This window comes from Cynoglossus semilaevis, chromosome 9, assembly GCF_000523025.1.
Source record: "Cynoglossus semilaevis isolate Cse_v1.0 chromosome 9, Cse_v1.0, whole genome shotgun sequence".
In the NCBI taxonomy this organism is placed as follows: domain Eukaryota; kingdom Metazoa; phylum Chordata; class Actinopteri; order Pleuronectiformes; family Cynoglossidae; genus Cynoglossus; species Cynoglossus semilaevis.
In genome coordinates this window covers 18,685,036-18,706,306 of record NC_024315.1, presented here as the reverse complement: position 1 = coordinate 18,706,306, position 21,271 = coordinate 18,685,036, and the positions used below count along the sequence as shown (strand labels likewise).

Below are 21,271 nucleotides of genomic sequence, written 5' to 3'. Positions count from 1 at the left end.
CCCCCTTCTGCGCGGTACATTCCCGCGTGTGTTGGGGGGGGGGGGCGCGCGCACAATGCGTGCGCGTGCCTTTCAGTCGCACTGATTGAACAGCGACTGTTGCCGTGGCTACAGGAGGAGCCAATCACTAAGCAGCTGACGTTCAGCGCTGCTGAATCAAACTAACAAGACGCCACCATTTTGCTCCCTAAGCGACCGGATGTTAAAATAAAAAAAAGAAACTGGATACCGGTTCTTTCCCTTTATATTTAAAAAAAAACTCGTTTCCAGAATCGGTTTTCTAGTTCTGGGTGCTATGACTGTCTGAAGAGGACAAACAAGTGCGGGACAGGCTTTAACTTCACTGTGCTGCCACTTCTTTCAGTCCCTGTAGGGGGTGTTTTATGGTCGTCAGGGCAGCAGGACTGGACTGGACCGGACTGCAGCAGTGCGAACCCCAGCGGTGACTTCCTGAAGCGCCGCCGGCAACATCCATGCGCGCTGGGAAACAGGTGTACGGTTTCATCACACAGACCCACACCACACTAGCTGACGAGCTGCTGGTGGAGCTGTTGTTTCGTGCGTTTGTTTTTAAGTTATTTTGCTGAAGAGATAACCCGGGTAGAAGCATGATTCGGAAATAGCCGAATAAAGCCGGAGTTGAGTCGTTTTTGAAAGGTATGTACACTCGGTTTTTGCTATGTTGTTGTAGTGCCACCCAAGGATCAATGTGTCCCTCCGCCTTGCAGCACCGTCTTTGACACATTTAAACCAACATACTTAACTCTGTTATTTTTAGGGTTTTAATTTTGAGTGTTTTGTGCAGCAGACGTTCTAGTCTCCGAGACCAGATCGAATGAATCATCCCGTACAGGATGCGGGTGTTTGGTTCAGCCCAGCTTCCCTGGAAGTACATTCCAGTGGATTGCTTGCTGCTGTTCCCAGTGAGATGCAGCCAAGACCCGGGGAATGTTAAATGCTAAACCACGGGGTTTTTTTTTCTTTTTCTTTTTACACATTAGTGGTAGTGAAAAATGAAAAAAAGAAAAATGAGTGGTTCACGTTCCAAACACTAAGGGAACGACAGATTGTCCGTTATTGCCATCGACCTGCAGCAACATCCATGTTCATGCTGCATTCATGATGCCTGGGATCATCTGTATAGTGAGTCACTGCAGCAGTATCTCAGTAGAAGAATGATGAGAATTAGTTACCCGGTGTGCTTATTGTAATCAGCTGTAATATAATGTTAGGAGAACAGGTCTTAGGAGTTATTTGATATTTTATAATATCAATACTTCTTATAACACAGTTGTACTGTGAGTGAAACCCTCTTTTACCTCAGGGAACTGGGGGGAAAAAAAAATCAATATATAGCCTCAGTTTGATCCTCATCTCTGCTGATGTTTGTTGCAAACACTTGTCATCATGAATTTTTGTCTATACATATATAAAGGAAATGCCATAAGCAATATGAGTGGGTATTGTTTCAATGCTGGGTGAACAGGGAGAGTAAAGGGAGACATATCAGATGTATAAAGTGTAACACAATCACTCCGGGAACATCCTACCACTCCCACTGGCCTACCTGTTCTGTTGCTCTGTAGTATTGTGTGTGTGTCCGTGGGTTTACACACGCAGTGACTCTACATTTCTGTGGTTTTAATGTAGTGTTGTTGATGTCAGGTTTTTTTTTTTTTTTTTTTTTTTTCCTCAACACTGGTTGTCTTGGGACACAGATTATACACTATGGTAGGCAACAGTTGGCCGCCATCTGTCTCACGAGAGACCCGTGCTGCAATAAACAGCTTCAGATAGAGGTTTAAAATATGCACACGCAATACACTTAGTTATGACATCTGGTTCTGCGTGATGGCAAGTGAGCTAAGAAAATGTGTCTCGCTGGCTTTCATCTGCTCTGTTTTGGATGCAGAAATAGTGAAGAGTTTGTGTTTGGAGGGAGAGATTCGAGACCGTTATCAGAGACAATGTGAAACAATGTCTTTTACAGAATTCTAAATGAGCTTAAGGTTAAACTTTGTTTTGCCTTTGTCTGTTTTTTTTTTTCTTCTTCTCTCCTGCACATGGCTTTTGAATTTCTGTTTGCTTTTGTTTCCTTCATTTGGTGCACCCTTTGTGTTTTTTTTGTCCCCCCCCCTTATTGTCACCCAACACCCCCAACCCCCTGTCGTGTTCAGGGGTTAAAGTTGTGGCTCCAGTGGTGTGTGAAACATTTGCGTAATTCTCCTGGAGAGTTGTGCTGCGTACAGGGCATGTTTACTGCCGATGGTTACTTCACACTTGATTGTTTTAGCAGACATAAAAAAACCTACAGTACGGCTTTATGACTATGTGGATTACTTGACAAGTTTACTAAAGTACGAGCCAAATGAAACGATGCGGAACAAAGTGAAATATATACACTGCTTGTTCGCTCGTGGTAATTCAAGATGACCTAGCTTACCACATGTACTGATGGGTTTCAACTGCTGTAACGCTGTTATTTATGTGATCCGGACTTCTAGGTTGAAGTGTGCCTATCTGAGCTACCTGTTGTTATATTTCTAAATAAACACTGACACCCCCTGCAGGGGAGGAGGCGTAGTGAAAAACTCTATATGGCTATAAAGAAAATGATTGAGATTGCGGTACATTTTTCAAATGTGCTTATATAGGTATGAAAATGGCAATTTCCAATTGATTAAAGGCTTTAGAAGTTTGAGGTTTATTCATACAAGTAAAATCAAATGTGAATCTGAGATTTATTTTGGAAATTTATTACCAATGAGATCAATTGTTGCATTGCTGCATCCAGGATCCTGGTACAAATACGAGTTGTGGTTTTTTTTTTTTTTTTTTTTTTTTTTTGCCACACATTCTAATGGGTATACACTGTCCCTCTGCTTTTTATATCCCACCACTTACTTAGCTGGAAATGGCAGGGCCTTGCAGTAGCTGATAATGAATTAGGTGTTGAAACTGTTGGGGTGAGACCATTTCGACGCTGTAGTCCTGAGTGGCTCAGGGGTCAAAGTGTCAGTGTGTTTGGATTGGAGTGTGTGTCGCTCGCTATAAAAATAGTTTGTGCTGGTACTTAAATGAGAGCGTTCCTGAGCTGTTGCGCCGTGGTTAGAGTTGTAATTATTTTTCTTTAATACATATTTGATTCAAATGACATGCCTCTTCGGTGACATTTCTGCGGTTGTTTGGTGATCTTTAGAGGACTAAATGAGGGATAATGTCTGGATCAAAATGTGATCTTTGATCTCAGGCTCTTCAGTATTCCATTGGTCCCCTGGTACTTTCCTGATTTTGTCCCTAAGGTTTCATCATTAGCACCTGTCACTTGTCAGCTTTTCACCATACCTCACTGAGCCTTGGCACGTGACCAGAAAATTCTGGGGGCCCGGCTGCTATTTGATCGTGACTGCTGACACACCAATCATGGAAGTAGCCTGTGTAGATGAGTTTTTTTACATTACCACTTCATCAGCGGACTGATGAAAGCAGTCACAGATAATGTTGACCCAGGACGCCTCGCCCCGGTTCGTCAAGGCATGATTTAAAGCTTGGTTGACACTTGTTTGCAGACCTTGAAAAAGTGTGAGTGTTTAACTTTGAACATTAATTTATTTTAGAAAACACAATCATGATCTACTCATGCAATCAATATTTTACTGTTTTACATATGGGCTTTTTTTTTTAGGTTTTTCTATCCATTCTATACAATTCTGTTGTGGGGAAAAATTAAACTTGTATATTACTGTTTTACATATGGGCTTTTTTTTAGGTTTTTCTATACAATTCTGTTGTGGGGAACAATTAAACATTGTATGTCCTAAAATACTTTTAAATAAATACTACACTATGAAAAACAAAGTTATGTAGCTAAACTGGATTTGTTGTTTTTCAGGTTCAGTTTTTTCCTGTTTCGGTCAAAACTAAAGTACCCATGGACAAATCACCTCTCCTCCTCCCCTGCAGAGGGTGCTAGAACACTATGGTATTGTGAAAGACCTGCTCCATGAGTAGAGTGTACGACGGTATTGTTTAATATAAATACTTTTTAGCCCATTTGGATACACAAAAGCCATCAAGGCTCAGCTAAGCTACTCCGCAGCCCTAACTTCCTCTTTTATTTTTAACATCAGCCTGTTTGGTATATGGTGCTTCACTGCCACCTACTGGGTCTATTTTCATTGCTTTTTTAAATTTCATTTTCTATTGCAGTGTTCTCCACCTTCAAATCCAGCACTACTGTTGTCATTGGTGGGCACCAGGGGTGGGCAGGATGGTTGAGCAGTCAAAATATTATTTTATTTTTTTTTTTTTTTTTGCTTTAGCTGCTGAACTCTTTATGCAGCAGCCAACTGTGCGGTCAATTGTGAGATGCTGACTTTTGCTGCTGTTTTGTTTATTGTGTGAAGCACAGGTATGAAGTCAGGAGGTGGAAGTTTCCCAAATAGCATATTGCACAGTAGCTACCCACTGGCAGGTTTCAGGTATCCGGTCTGTAAATAGGAGACTCTGATAGCAGTCATTACATCATCATTCTGGGAATAGCAGGGAGTCTGGGGTCTAGAGGTGCTTCTGGGTGACCTCTCCCCTGTGTATATTCAGCTCCATGTGTGTCTGTGTGTGGTCATCTCCAAATATACATTCGAATGGATTACACAGCGGTAAGATTAAAATAAAATCAAAAATGACGTGGGCGAGCTGAAATACAATTTGTTTATATGTTCGGAGGCTCGCTCCGTAAATACGGTTTGTGTTTACACATGCTCGGGACTTTTATTCATCGAGGCTGCGCTTCGTTTATTCGGCCACTCGTCGACACTTCTTGACAGGTGAACAAAGGCCCCCGGGGGCGATAGAAAGTGAAAGAAAATCTCGTGTGAGAGGAATCTGACACTGGCTCCGTTTCCGTGTAGAGTTGTCTACTTTACATAGCAACACGCTGACGACATGGACTACTGTTTGACATTAAGGCCCGCGAGGAGAGATGAGAGAAGTACAGAGGAGAGCGGCGTCTCCGTGTCCATTATTTTCTCTTTCACCTGCTGGGCTACAACACGTACGCGACTGTTGTTGTTAGCACAGTGAGACGTTCTCGTATAGAAATAGCCTGACTTTTGCGTGCATGGGTGTGCATACCATGTGGTTACGCATGCAAATGTGTATGTGTGTGTGTGTGTGGTAAAACAGAGATAGTCAGCCCTGTCACTTTAGCCCCCACCCACTTACACTGGGGCGGGGGGGTTAACTTTCCAGTCTCATAGACGAGCATGCCTGTGTCTGAAAATAGCTGTATCTGATCACAGCTTCACCCAAACAGGGAACTCTCGTTCCCTGTCACTCCCTCCCTTCCTCCCGCTCTCATTCCCCGACTCTCCGACTTTCTCCTCATTCTGTTGTCTCTGTGCTTCCCAGGCATCACACGGGATACGGCCTGAGCGGGAGGAGAGAAATACCCCCGAGCAGAGAGAGAGAGAGGGAGGGAGGGTGCAGACACGCTGACACGGCACTCACCTGTTCACCTGCCTCCACGGTGTTGTAACGGAGTGTTACATTTTTATGACGGTAAGAGTTGAATTTTCACTGCTTGATGCACCGCTGCACCTGCACTTCGAGTTTAGGAAAAGGAAAAAGGATGGGAGAAGGAAAGAGGAAACGGACGATACTGTACCGAGGAGGGCATAAGATAAAAAAAAAAAAGTATTTTTGTGCCTCGCTCATTTTCCCTGAGCAAATAACTTAATACATGAATTTTGTTGATTTTTTTTTCTATCTGATTTCATTTTTTTTAATTACATCCTAGAGTGCCAAAAAGTTTGATTCCAAGCCCCCCAAATCCTGCTTTCCTTTCCTTTCCCGTCTAATTTGTTTTCCCTGAGATTTGACCCATAATTTTCTGCTCTCTGTCATTTTTTTTTTTTTTTTTTTTTCACACCAACATCTCTTGTTACGCCCCATTTCTATGCTCTCGATTTTGTGTTTAACAAAAGCCTTCGTGTACCAGTCCCTCCATTAGTCCAGTCTCGGAGGTGTTGTGGAATGTCACCTTGACCCCCCTGGGTCCACAGTGAGGGGAGGCTCCCAGCCTGGGGTCATGGCATGCTTCACTTAGTTCCCTTTACCCCAGATCTAAAGAACACACTTTCTCAGACAAATGTCGGAGCAGTAACGCTCTTTGAAATGTTTTGGTGTGAGAGATAGAAAAATATGTGGAACAGATATGAGTTGGAACTTCCTTATCTGCAAACGCGAGTCAGTTTAAAACCTTGTGATGTTTAAATACACATTTTCTCATCTCCGGAGATGTGCGTGTCTGAAAACCGTCCGCTGATTGAAGGAAAAACAATTTGAAAAGTACCATTTGCTTGATATCGTGACTTTGTGATTCCAACTTTCTATCTTGTTTATATGTTTAAAAATGCTAGGAATATTTGAAATGGGAATTGCGATGTGGAATTCCAGAATTCCAGTTTTCGTGAAGTAATCTAGCCTGACTATCAAGTTAACTTAATTCAAGTCAACTCTTGATTTAAGTCAAAAGACGACAGTGGAAAAGACATTGCATCAGTTACAGTAGCATATAGTATGTATATGTATATTAAAAAAATTTAATATAATAGACATTTTTTTGAACTTATCAAACATTTAAAATACATTTTTATCCGTCTATTTAAGTTATAAAGCCATAGTTAGGTTTATTACTCTTAGCTCGGACTCAAAATTAACAATTCAATCAATGGGAGTAGGTTTGTCGTTGCGGTCTCTGTGGAAAAACACGTGACACTGCGCATCGCTATCAGCTCAAATCCACAAGATGGTGTCAGATTTTTATTTCATAATCCGACTCGCAGGCCACACAGTCTGCAGTCATCATTTAAAAGTATCATAAAACATATAAACCTGCACCGGAGACATGCGTGACAGTGTTATTATAGTGATATACTGTAGTGATCCCCTATACCAGGCATGGACAAACTAAGGCCCGGGGGCCGGATGCGGCCCATTCAGCTTTGTAATCCGGCCCGCCAAACTTGTCCAAATTATATAATTGGTTTGTATTGTGATTATACTTCTGTCTTTACTCTTGCAATGCCCCCTATAGATGACGTAGAGAAGGTAGAAAAGCATTTAGCATTTTATCCTTTATGCATGACTTTTACACGTCATTTATCCTAATTCACACGAACGCTCCATCTATCGGCCCCCCTGTTCAATTTTAGGACCAATTGTGGCCCACGAGTCAAAACGTTTGCCCACGCCTGGCTTAGATGGACATGAATTACTGACTTAGAACGACAACCATCAGATTCTCTGAGAACTTTGGTAAATGCCTCTCTGAGAACTTTGGTCTTTAAATTAGACACATTAGAGATGACTGGTGTAATTGAACTGCCTTAGAACAGTTCAATGGACCATTCCAACAAATGATAATGTTTTGTCAATTTCATTCTTCTCTGTCATTACCCTGCCCTCTAAAGCATTTTAATGAATGGAAAATGCTTCTCCTCAGGGGAAACGTTGCCCTGAAAACGAAAGTAAGATTTCAAATTTTAGAACCAATTGTGGCCCACGAGTCAAAAAGTTTGCCCACACCTGCCCCCTACTGTCCTCAGGACAACCTTAGAGGGTTAAAAAAAAAAAAAAAACCCACCCTGCCCTAATGGCATTAAATATAGCAGTACCGCTAGTCAAGTTCCTCTTATCTTCATCCTAGACTCTTAACGCTGGTACCTGTGGAATCCAGACTATGAGTGGGGGGGAATGGAATCTCAGTCACAGTCTGTGGCCGTTTTGATCTGCTAGTACACCTCCCGAAATGTGCGAACGATTTCTTTTAAGAAGCCTTCTCCAATCGACGTCATACAGTCGACGTCTTGTGCCCTAGGTGTTAAATCTTTTGCGATTATCACGAGTCCTCCACCGACACTCCATTTCCTTGTTCTATAAACAGCAGCGTTAATTAGCCTCAGGGTAACATTTTTTCCCCCCCCCTTTCATACTGGTTCCTGTAGTTAGTGTCTTTTTAATTCATTGCCTTAATAAGATCCTGGGAAAGCGAATGAACCAACACTGCTGAAAACGAAAGTTCACTTTTGTGCAGCGATGCGAGAAAAGATGAAGCTGTGAATAAATCGCATCGTCATCTTTTTTTTGCCTCCGTTTTCCATACATCCTGAGCTTTTAGCTCTGTAGTATTCCTGACCGTCCATAACAGGTCTCCATGCACTTAGACTAATCTGGAGGAGAGCAGATAAAGTCGCTCTCCAGGTCTCGTTTACCTCTGATAGCGTTTGTCCCCAGATGACATTAGAGAGACGGATGACATAACACTGACATGCCACTATTGGTCTCTGTGTCTTGTCAATACTGTCGATTTTTTTTTTTTTTTTTTTTACATTATTGGTGAACCTATTGATCGCTTCTTAGCTCGGGTTAACCCGTTGCGGTGCTCCATTCGACAGCACCGCAGGGGGAAATAAACGGCCTCTAGTTTTTCTAGCAGCGTTCGTATTCTGAAAAGGTGCACCACAAACCACACACTCTGTAACGACGGCGTTTCTTCCTTCTTCCCGACGCATATGCACTAACTTTAAATACCCCTTAACTCACAAACACACATATTGTCTTGATAATTTCTGCTATATATATATATATATATATATATATATATACACATATATACATATATAGTATATATTTTGTATATATATATATATATATACATATACATACATATATATATACATATATACACATATATACATATATAGTATATATTTTTTGTTTTAAATTTATTTTTATAAATTCTTTCACTGAGGAGTGAGTGCAGTTTGTGAGTAATGTTTCATAATTACTTGTGATGAAAATATAAATTCTGGGCTGCGGAACACCTTCTATTATTTGTGAATGCTGCCAATTGAAAAAAATTTGAAGTGGCCAAAAATCAATATGCAAGTCAGAAGACCGTTCCATAGCCTCAGAAGCAGAGAGTCCTGGGTTGAATTCCCAAAGGAACCACATGCTAGGTGCTTGCTAACACAACAATTTCCCAGATATGGGATCAATATAGTACAAATGTATTCATTCATTTTATTTACAACTCACACTTACCAAAATCAGAATTAGCAACAATATGTGCCACTCTACGTACCATATAATATTTTTCGGGAATTTCTACATTTCTCATTTTATTTGTTGTCTGAATTTTTTTTTTTCAGAGCTGATTTGAATGAATGCAGCTTGTTTTGGTTTTTGTTTTTTCAAAAAAATGTAGCAGGAAAACAATCCCCCCTCCCACAAATTGTCACATCCTATTTGTTCATCTACAATCACAGCCCCAGAGCCTCGTGGGCCAGGGCTTGTGTTGCATAATTGCATTAGTGCTCTCAGACCGGTCGCTCTGTTCATTAGCGAGACGCTTATACAACCACTACTACTACAGTGCAACACACGGGGCGTCCATGTTGTGCAGTATGGACAGTGAGTTGGATATGCAGACCGACCTTTTGTATTCATTCATTCAGATAGAGCAGTGGTTCTTAATTATTTTCTCTCATGCCCCCCCCCCTTGGGGACAGAAATGTTCACGCCCCCCGCTGTGTCTCCCCTGACCTACACCGTGAATTGAAACAGTATTGAGAACCAAACCTTGTATTTTTTTATCTGTACAAACCACCCGTATGAGATGCTGCCACCTAGTGACTGGAGGCTTGTTTTCATCCATACATTACAGCAGTGGTACACACCTGACCGCCCCCCCCCCCCCTTACTATTTGAGAAGTACTGAGATTGAGAGTATGTCGGAGGCAGTAGTAATGAGGGCCAAGGTTGAACAAACAAACAACGGCCAACAGCCAACGACAACAGGAATTTGTAGGAAGTTGCTGCTGTTCACCTAGTGGCGGCAATGCGTTGGAGGAACTGTTTGTTTTATACTAACAAACATACAAGTCGACCGGTGATGGAAATGCCTAGAAGGCCTAGAAGGCATGGAAAACAACGTGTCGATCGTATCGGAATTTTCTCTGTTTGAGTAGAAGTAACGCCTCCTAAATCCGATCTGTTCTTTTGGATTTGATTTTGACATTTTTAAATGAGCTCGAGTAGAATCACTTTCTGCTGGTGTTTTATATGTGTTACATGCCATTATTTTTTTTATTTTTTTTTCCATTTTCCAGCACTCTACAAATCCCAACAGTGCAGTGATTAACTCCAATGAATGCACTGTTTTGTTTTGTTTGTTTTTTTTTTATTTTAATTGCCCTCAAGAAGTAGAGGATTTGATTCTTGCTCAACACACCACAAACAATCCTCCAGTTCCAATCCTGATCCTTTAACCACCATGATGCAGGCGGGCCAGTATTTTGGAATGAGCTTTGTATATTTCGAGTATTAGGTGGTATTATATAATGAATTAACTATTACTAACTAAATTATTAATTTGTTTCATTATAACATACAGTATAATAAAATATATGTATTATAATTTTTTATATATATTTTTTTAAATTTAAAGACATTTCGCTTTAATCATTGGTCTCGTGGAAAAACAACAACAACAACAACAACAACATGACATTGAGAACAAAGACTGAAAGTCCTGTTTTACACTGCAACAAAAACTCCTGTAGCTCCTAGCCAAGAAATAACTTCCCCATGTGGATGTGAATGAATTAGCCGTACGCCTCAGCAATTCTAAGTGTGATTAGTCCAAGTTTTTTTTAAACATAAGAATTAGGCTAAATACCGCAACTGCTCTTGATAGGTATGTGAAGGATATGTCATTCTATAAATATAAATATTCAAGAGTCAGTCTCTTAAACATACCTTTAAACATACCGTAATTTTTGGACTATATTTTGGACCGCTACTTTTTTCATACCCTTGGAAGCCTGCATCTTAAACAATGATGCGGCTAATTTATGGATTTTTACGTGCTAACGAAGTTCACACCGCTAGCGATCAATGACTTTGCTGGTAGGCTACTGTGTGTTATGCTAGTAGCGTATGTCTGTCTGTGAATGGCTGTGTGCGTATACTTCCCTGTTTCTGTTTACCTCTGCTGCAGACAAGCATGAAGTGAACGAAATTAGCCCCGGAGCTAATGTTAGTGTCGGCTCTGGAGCAGATCACTAAGTCTCCCCTGTGCATTACAAGCTGGAAAGAGCTAACGTGAAACCAGCTGTGTTACAGTCACTGTACAGTGAAAAAAAAAAAAATCTGTCTGTGTAAAATATCCCATGTTACAACACGGACAGCTGCAGCTTAAAGAGAAGTCGGCTTATATTCGGCGCTCAGTAGTCCGGAAATTGCGCTAACTTTATTAACATGAATGCTGGACAAGGCGGAAATAGGAAAGTGTGAATGCGAATCTGATTTAACTGCCATGGATTAGGCTTCGTATGCTGTAGTTAGACTTTAAGTTTGATTCCCAAGCCTCTCTTTTTCTTCTCATCACAACCTTTGATTGTCCCTCAGCTGAGGTTTGACCACAAAAACTCCCCAGTGAGATGACTTGGCTCGCATTCAGTCATTAAGGAATGAAGCAATCGGAATTCTGCCTTTTTTGGAGGGGGTCAGTCTCCCTGTCAACTGGGACTGTGGGCGGCCATGTCTGGGATGAGATTTATGTTGGATCTCTCGAATAGGGATTTGGTTTTCCTGGACTGCAGATACTGCAGATTACTTTGCTCCACTCCGGGCTTGTTTATTTATGCTTTAACCCCAATGTTTCTGAATCAGGATTTTATATATTGTTATTTGGGGGGGGAAAAAACGCCTCATTTGTTTTTTTTTTCTTTTCTGGTCTTTTAATAGCCTAATAGCCTAATCTGTCGACATCCTTCGGGTACGTCTCAGTCTGAGTGACCACTTCAGGTTCACGACCCCGAGGCTCAAGTCGGCTTATCTGCAATGACAGGTTGCACTCTCTCTCTCTCTCTCTCTCTCTCTCTCTCTCTCTCTCTCTCTCCTGCCACTTGCAAACACATACACGTGCACCAGAGAGAAAGATGGCAGCCATCGTAATGAACATCATTTGAATTCTAAAAGCAACTCATTCAGTTTGAATCTGTTCATTATTTATGTATATATTTATATATGTCTGTATGTATTTACCGAAACTTTATATATATATGTATATATGTATTTACCGAAATATGTATGTATGTATGTATGTATGTATGTATATATGTATATATGTATATATTTTTTTTTTTTTTTTTTTTTTTATAAAGTCACCCTGTCTGGGAAAACAACAATGCCACATGCTTTTAAGCACAACAACCCAACTGCTTTAATCTGATTGGCTGTTGGAGGAAAGGGCAATTAGGATATATGGTGCGTTTTCAGTTGGCTGGAATTTCTAATTGTCCTATAAAATGTTGTAGGTAATTAAAAGGTGCAGTTTGTGAGGATTTTTTCATCGTAATGAATGGAAAAACAGAGCAAACCAATAAGAGTGGGTTTTTAAAAAAAAAAAACAGAGCAAACCAATAAGAGTGGGTGGAAGGTTCTCAACATGATGGCTGTTGTTTAATGAGCAAGATTTTTTTTAAAAAAATTGCTTGTCGAAGCGTGTTTTGGTTGAGACAGAAAGGAACAAAATGAAAAAGAAATATTTTCTGCCTGCTTTATGTTTGTCGTTTGGTCGCAAACGCTTTATTTCTAGTCCTTCCTCTTGTAATTACCCGTGTCCAAACTCTATTAGTTCGCTGATAAGAAGCCAGAAGGGTCTCAGTGGGTCAGTGGACAGACTAATGAGACTTGTTGGCCTCACAGCGAACAACATCTTGGCTTTATGGAGCTTAAAGTTCTAACTTGTGTGCTTGCCATTCCAGAGCTGTTGCACCCAGTAATTACACACACACACACACACACATACGTAAACCAGTCTCCAGAGTGGTCTACCAATGCCTAAATTACAGTCGGCAGATAAACCAGAGAGAAGTATTAAAAAAAAAAAAAAAAGAAAAAAAAATCACTAGAAAGTAAATGATTGATCCTAAAAGGACAGGAGACAGAAGTCAAAAATTGACATAAACAAACAAAAAAAAAATCTTTCTATGTGGTATCGATGTCAGAAATTCTCATTTTTGACACTCAATCGTCATTAAAAAAAAAAAAAAATCAGCAGCCAATGACTGGACGAGCCTTACCCGTAGCCCAATTTAACCCCTTTCCCACAAGCGCCGTTTAATATTGGAGGAAACGCGTCGCTGTGATGATTGCCTCGGATGGACGCTGCTTATTCTGTATTTTAAAAAGCTTTCTAAAAAGTCCTATCTGGAAAAGTCAGTTTGGAGTTCTGCAGAGGTGTAAAGCCCCGTGGTCTTTTTCTTCCAATGCGCAGCCATAACATTACACCACGGCCACAGCTGCTGTGTCGCCGCTGATCTGTCCCCAAGAAACACGATCCTGTTTATAATCAGACCGTCATTTGGACGCCGACAGCCTGCGACGCCACAGCCATGATTTACCCCGCTGTGTGTGTGTGCGTGTGTGTGTGTGGAGTGTTTCACACAGATAGATTTACGAGGGCATTCTGCATGAGAGTAAGGATCAGGCCCCCTTGGGGACTGGAAGTATCCCATGATGCATGACTGGATGCAAGGCTACAAGTATACAAGTGGCTAGTGCTTTCTCCTCACCGGGCCTGTGCTGTGTTCTGTAACTCTATACGCATGTAGTCAAAACAAATGGTGACAACAATTTGACACCTGCAAATTGGCTATTAATATACTCTTCATTCTTACCCTGATCAGTGGTTTGGCCTCCAGCAAAAAGTAGTGAAACAAGTCAAACACAACATTAGCCAAATTCCTCCATGGATACGTTATTTTGGCCACACCAAAATAAGCGCATTCACCGAAAAAATAATGTCAAAAAATGACATTAAGAGATAAACACGCCACCGAATGTGATCACAAATAAGACATAATAATCATGCGTGAAATGTTTGGCAATTAGTCAGTGAGTCAGTTATCAACTTAAAAATGGAAAATGAGTTTTTTTTGCAGCTGTCATGACATGTAACATGACCGTGTGCAACCCTTTCAACGTCAGACAGAGAAGAGTATATTCTCCATTTTTCACATTTGCGCATAGTCTATTTCCAAAGTCGTTGTAGTTTAAGCAACAACAGCCGCATCTGTTCCCTTTTAAAATAGTCTCTCTGAGTGTGTCTCAGTCATTAAGTCGTCATCCTGTGTTCTACCTCAGGGACGTTTCTAAAGCCTCCTGTGCGTCGTTTTATTTTTATTGCTTTGCAGATAACAATTAATAGCAACATGTTGTTAATAGCTTTTTTTTTTAATCATCACAGAGAATAGAAATTCCCTAGAAGTGACAAGAAAGCATTTCTGTAGAGTGTTTCTTTACAAAGGAATATTTAGTTACCGTCATTGAGCGTACCTGAATATAAGACGCACCCACTAAATTTAAAAAGAAAGAAATAATTGTACATATATAGGCCACATTTCTCTATGAGCCGCAGGTGTCCACGTTGTAACATGGGATATTTACAAAAAAAAAAAAAATTCACTTTCAATAAAATTAATGTTTTTTTCCGAACAGTGCCTCTTTCCTGCTTTGGCACCCCGACCGTAGTTGGAATGCACAGGGGAGACTTAGTGATCTGCTCCAGGCTAATGTTAGCTTAAGCTAACATACGACAGACAGACGTACGGTACTAGTATAACACACAGTTAGCCTACCAAAGAAGTAATTGATCGCTAGCGGTATGAACTCCGTTAGCCCGTAAAAACGCATCCTTGTTTAAGCCACAGGGTTCAAAGCGTGTGTGAAAAAAGTAGCGACTCATAGACTGGAAATGACGGTAATATTTAAACAATAGCATAAAAGTGATTTTATATTGAACATTGACTGTATGTTAGAAACGAGCTTAACTTCACTTCTTTACTGTTTTAAAAGTAAATGTACTGCTTCCGTTCCTTCCACCGTTGAGGCTGTATCTTTCAAACCTTTGAGATGAAACGCGGCGGATAATGTAAATTTTTTACATTTGAAATTGGTTGTTGGAGAAAACAAGCAGTTTTTAATACTCAACTGCTGCAATGGTTCTCAAACTATGGCAAATGTGCCTGTAGTGCTACTCAGAGGAATCCTTGTTTTTTTGTTGTTGTTGTAATGTTAGCTAAACCACTGCAACCATGGCTTTAAACTCTAAACAAAAAGTGAAGTACGAATCAGAAAACAATATCAATGCTACAGGTTTGTAGCATGTTTGCATTACTGAATAAAATAAACTGAATTTAGTTGTCGTTGTTATGTGTTATCCCGGGTTTGAGTTTATAATTTTTTCATTCTCGTTTTGATAGGAAGGGCTTTTATTTTTAAAGGTTCCCAGTGGTTACGCAGATAGCTGGAGATCAAAGACAGTAAAAAGAATCCATAAAATAATTATTTATGGTATTAGCCGAGGAAACACAAGGTTTATATTTTTAACGTCATCATTAAGATGTTACTTGTGCTTAGGTTACATCTGTATTCTGCTAATTAACATTTAACGACGGTGAAATAAGTTCCAACACCTTACGTAAATGATCGTTTTTAATTATCGCAATTGATGTGTTTTTGTGTTAGTACTTCATTTTAGGATTTTTCACTTTCCTTCCTTATTTAAACTCTTTTCCCCCCTGAGATTCTTTTATTTTCAAGAGCTATTTTTGTTTTGTTTTTGTTGAAAGCAGGGAAATCAAAGTTGTTGTTTTTTTCTTTTTTGGGGGGATGGAAACTTTTATAGTTAAGTCTACTGTTTATGGTTCAAATATACATTTTCTCTCTCTTGTCTCTTTTCTATTCTATTATACTTAAATTTGAAATAAAATCAGATTGAAATTATTATTTAAATTTACTCTGAAATTTTAGATACCAGTTGTTCTTGTATAGTGTATAAATCCATCATGTAATTTTACTTATAAAAAGTAAATGTAAATATTTAAACATACACAAGCCTACTACTTTTAACATACTGCAGACGCGGTCGGCCTTCAGTCGGTGAAATAGTGACGCAACGGTCAGAACCGCACTTTTAAATCACTATTACCGCAGCAGTTCCAAGAACATATCTCACCAATTATCGTAAACACTTGATTTCAGTTATTGCTGCCAAAGGTGGCACAACCCGTTATTAGGTTCAGGGGGCAATTACTTTTTCACAGAGGGCCAGACAAGTTTGTAATTTTTTCTCCCTTGGTAAATAAAATCATCATTTAGAAACTGCATTTTCTATTTCCTTGGGTTGTCTCTGTGTCATACTAAAATTGGTTTGATGATCTGAAACCATGCCGTGCACAACGCATACTCACAATATCAATGCTCCTCATCCATGCCTTTCTGTTTGTCCTGCAGACTGTTTTTATACTGTTTCTATGAAATATACACATTGAACTCAGAGGAGAAGCTTCTGGAATAACACTATTTATAAAGTTAACCCAGTGCTGTAATCAAGTGAGAATCTTGCCTTTTGCATAGAGATATGTACCTACTGCAAATATAACACTTTGGGGTACTTGAGTCACTATTTAATTTTATTGTTTCTAGCAAAAAATAATATTTTGTATTTTTTTAAGAATATAATTATTTTCTGTCATGAAAAGAAAAGAGAAAAGAAATCACTAACATGAGACATTGTAAATACATGGTTAATTGCGCACAAGACGATTTAAATCTTCTCTGACCAAAAAAAAATATTTTAAAACTTTAGTACCATACAGTTTTGTAATTAAAAGTGTACAAAGTTGTGTAAATATACAGTTTTATGCAAGTAACTCGTGTTGTCGTGTTTCTTTCCAATTTAGCATGAATGTGTTTATTTGCAATTTAATGTTTGTTAAAAGAATGTCCTGGTTAGCTTACTTTGGAAAAACGTTACGATATTCACACAGTTGCACGAGCACAGGTTAAACACCAAAGAGATTCTCACTCTTGTCTGGTCTGCCTACGCGTGAGGTGGTTAGTATTACTTTTCAGGTACTTTATAATATCCATCGAAATGTTTTTATTTTTTGTCGTGTTTTACGAGCGGTCTTAACCTTGTCGGTATATATTCAAACCGGGGTTCATAGCGCGAAAATGCTTCGATGACTCGAACAGTTAACTAGGACACAAAGGTGAACAGTGTCGAGTTGTTTTTCCTCTATATGCACTTGAAAATTATAGATAACCGAAAGTTGCGTTTTAACTTGTTTGTCAAAGCCACCAAACGTCAACATCCTCCACTTGAAGTCAGATGTGGAAGCTGAATGCAAGCCTTTTCAAAATAAAACGTTGTTTTTAAAAAAGTTATTTTGTATGACGTTTATCCTTTTGTTTAAAAGTCTCTCTCATATATATATATATATATATATATACATACATATATACGTATATATGTATATATATACATATATGTGTATATATATAGTGAATTTGATCAAATTAAAAATGAAATTTTATATATTTATGACTTATCATTATTTCAAATACATGTATTGCAAACTTTCTTACTGAAATACGTCGTGTACTTTTGTGTTATTTGTGAGTCACGTCCATCATTAAAGCCTACTTTAGTTTTCAGGGCAACGTTTCCCCTGAGGAGAAGCGTTTTCCGTTCATTTAAATGCTTTAAAGGGCAGGGTAATGACAGGGAAAATGAAAGTGACAAGACATCACCGCCAGTTTTTCGAAATGGTCCATGCTTTATGAAAGGCAGTTAAATTACACCAATCATCTCTGTCTAATTTAAAGGCACTTACCAAAGTACTCGGAGGATCTGATGCTTGTTATTGTAAGCCAGTAATTCATGTCCATCTAAGCCAGGCGTGGGCAAACCTGTTGACTCGCGGGCCACAATTGAACAGATTCCAAATTGAAACACATGCCTCTCGACCTGCACTTCACTCCACTTTTCCATGGAACTGTCCATTTCCAACCAAGGAGCTACAATTTTATAACTTTATATCTTTAATTCATTACTCCATATGTGTCAAACTCAAGGCCTGTGGGCCAAATGTGGCCCGTCCAGTCATGGAGTTTAACTTGCTATATATTTTTTTCCATCACACATAGCAATTTACAAAACTTGTAACTTGAATAAATAACAATCAAATGCAGAAATCTGTATTATTACATTATGGAGTAGTTAAACTGTACGGTCTTCCATTTTCAACCGGCCCTTCAACGGGAACCGTATTGTTGAAAATAGCTCTTCTTGGGCTATGCTATGCTAAACCTGCTATGGTATCTTGCTAGTTTTGTGAGGGTTCGGCTGCAAAACGCAACATCCTTAGAGTAGCATTATTTCCATCCGCCATTTCTCGGGCTAGTTTTGTGAGGGTTCGGCTGCAAACACAGCTTTCTATGCTTTCCTCATTGCATGACGTTTCATGATGCCGTGGTTCATTTCTCGTGGAATTCTTTAACACCGTGCTCTCAAGTTAAAGTGTCATTATTTGTGCTATGCAGTAAAAAAAAAAAAAAAAAAAAAATCTCCTTCTGTTAGTGTAATTTCTGTAGTTCTAGTTATTTTTTTTATGGTCTGTCCAATGTCCCTTTTTTTTTTTTTTTTTTTTTTGCACTTTTTTCTAACATGTCCATCAGTATAAGGATGATTAAATGTCTCGTTTGTGTCTTACAGGAAAGCGTGTCCTCCTACAGCACATCGATAAGAAGCGCTCTTCAATATGAATGCAGGTATGAAAACAAAAAAAATTATTCAGTTTCTTCTGCGTTAGTTACTGTTTAACAAAGTGGGAGTTTTTTTTTTGGGGGGGTGTTTTTACATTTGATACTTTGAAATAAAAAAATGTTGACGTTCAGGTCGCCTCTCTATTTTAAAAGCTGCTATGTGTGCTTCTTCTGCACTGCCACAGGCATGAGTGTGTAACCCTAACCCTGACCCTCTTTCACCACTCTGGTGTTGGTCCATTTTGGGCCCGGGTTATTGTCACTTAAAGCATCGTTCGAGTATAGCCGGGCTGTTTGCTTTTAACTACGGTGACGCGCTGGCCCCAAATACATTTCCAAAGCTCGGTCTTGAGTTTGGCACTCATCCTGAGCTGATGTGTGTATTTCAGCCGATGATGAATCAATGATGACTAATCTGCCTCAGAGCCTTTTCCCACACGCCACGCGCCGTTAGCCCGAGTGCCAGCAGCAGTTTAACTTGTGTGTTTATCGGCATTCACGATAACGGTACAACTGGTTGTAAGGAAAATTCGAGTTTATTGAAACTCCAGTCCATTCGGGCTCCTATTGGACGATTCAGCTGCCGGTAAAGTGCAGTGTCCAATCGTGTTCCTCTTGTTTTAAAGATGGACATATTTGCGCCAAGATGGTCCTAAAAACTGTCCTAAAGTTGAACAGAGGGACTGGGTCAGGAGCAGATGGATGGAGCGTTAGTGTGAACTAAGATAAATGACGTGTAAAAGTCATGCATAAAACGATTTTAGCATTTTTCTACACCATCTATTGGTGAAACGTGGGTATTGCAGGGACAAGGCAGAGGTATAACGATCATATAAATAAATTATATAATTTGGAAACATTTGGCGGGCCGGATTAAAAAGCTGAACGGGCCGCATACGGCCCCCCGGGCCTTAGTTTGCCCATGCCTGCTCTAGCTTAACTTAAAGGACTTCTTAATAGTAGAAGACCTGAAGACAGAGACTGAAATCGCAGACTCTGAGATAAGAGACTAGCGCAGGATTGGGGTCTATATTCACGACTTTGCCGCATAAAACATTCCTGAGCACCAGATTTCTTTGTCATAAACGTGGAAAAACAATTATACGTTTGATTCGAAAGCAGTCGTAGTAATTGGTGGTTTCGACTTCAAGTGGGTTGTGCCGGTGTACCAACCTGCTTATGTGCACGCGTTTCACATGGGAACAGCTGTCTATAGAATGTAGTGCCCAATTACGTGGAAGGACCTTTAATCCCCTTTATTGTCCTTCAGTCGACTGGTGAAGATGTGATAATTGCTCCATGATGAAGTTCATTTTGTAGGTGATTACAAGTTACTTCTTTCAGTAGACATTTATTTACCTTAAATAAAAATAAAAAAAAATTTTGTATTTTTTTAAGTAAATTTAATTTTAAAAATTAAATGTAATTAAATTGAATTTAAAAATTAAATTTAAATAAAATTTAATTTTATTAAAAAAATTTAATTTAATTTAAGTAAATTTAAATTCAATTATTTAAATAAATTTATTACCTTCTGCCTCAGAATTTCTTTTCATACAAGGACCAACATGTTAATCCTAAATATATTCTTTTTCAATCCACTCTCTTTTTTTAAATGCATGTGCTTTACTTGTTCGGCTCGTGCCTCACGACTGGGCCGGCTTGTGTGTTTGTGTTTGTGCATGTGCATGTGCTGCTGCTGCTGCTTCTACTGGTGCTGCTGCTGCTGTTGCTGCTGCTGTTGCTATTCCAACCTGCCTGGCTGTGATTACTCAGATAGTGGAGGATGTACCACCAAAAGTGTGGCCCTGTCAATCACACTGTGTCCTATGAAGAGAGTCCAGAGCTCACCCAATCTGGCCACAGGTACTAACACCCACAAACACACAAAAAAAGTAAAAAAAAAAAAAAAAAGTACCGTAATCTTTGGACTATTGAGCGCACCTGAATAAAAGCTTCACCCACTAAATTTAAAAAGAAGAAAATGATTGTACATATACAGCATAAGCCGTGTGTTCATGTTGTAACATGGGATATTTATATATTTATTTTTTTTTTTTTTCAATTTTAATTAAATAAATGCTTTTTTCCAAACAGTGTCCTGTAACATGGCTAGTTATACGTTAGCTCTTTCCTACTTCGGCGCTCCAGGGCTGAAGCTAACATTAGCTCCGGGGCTAACTCTCTTCACTTTGTGCTGGTCCGCAGCAGAGGTAAACAGAAATAGTGAAGTTGGGGTCTTTATTATCAGCCACACCGACCACAACAGAACATAAACAGAGTTTTAACAGCTCCTGTATAACCAACTCACGCTACAACGCCCGCTACCGTTCTCTCTCGCGGGCGTTCCACGCACATATACATATACAGACAGACATACGCTACTAGTATAACACACAGTAGCCTACCAGAAATGTCTGATCTTGAGCTAGCGGTATGAACTACGTTAGCCCGTAAAAATCCATAAATTAGCCGCATCATTGTTTAAGCCGCAAGGGTTCGAAGCGTGTAAAAAAAAAAAAAAAAGTAGCGCTTTATAAACCGGAAATTACGGTATTTTAACCATGGACAGATGGTACAGTATATGAGG

The 21,271-nt window shown here is 39.5% G+C and overlaps 1 protein-coding gene across 11 annotated transcripts in view; it reads left to right on the top strand.

The window, feature by feature from the left end:
* Positions 1 to 85: 85 nt before the first annotated feature.
* sorbs2a (sorbin and SH3 domain containing 2a) overlaps positions 86 to 21,271 on the top strand; it is a 52,661-nt gene continuing 31,475 nt past the window's right edge. For 2 of the 11 annotated variants that reach the window (XM_025058751.1, XM_025058753.1), the window contains exons 1-4: positions 89 to 657; positions 5,410 to 5,559; positions 18,632 to 18,687; positions 20,458 to 20,547. In XM_025058751.1, the coding sequence (XP_024914519.1) occupies positions 18,678 to 18,687; positions 20,458 to 20,547 (100 nt within the window). In that variant the 5' untranslated portion in view covers positions 89 to 657; positions 5,410 to 5,559; positions 18,632 to 18,677. Of the gene's footprint in view, positions 658 to 4,266; positions 5,560 to 18,631; positions 18,688 to 20,457; positions 20,548 to 21,271 lie in introns of those variants that run through there. The other 9 variants (XM_025058752.1, XM_017035416.2, XM_025058746.1 and 6 more) reach the window with 8 other exon arrangements.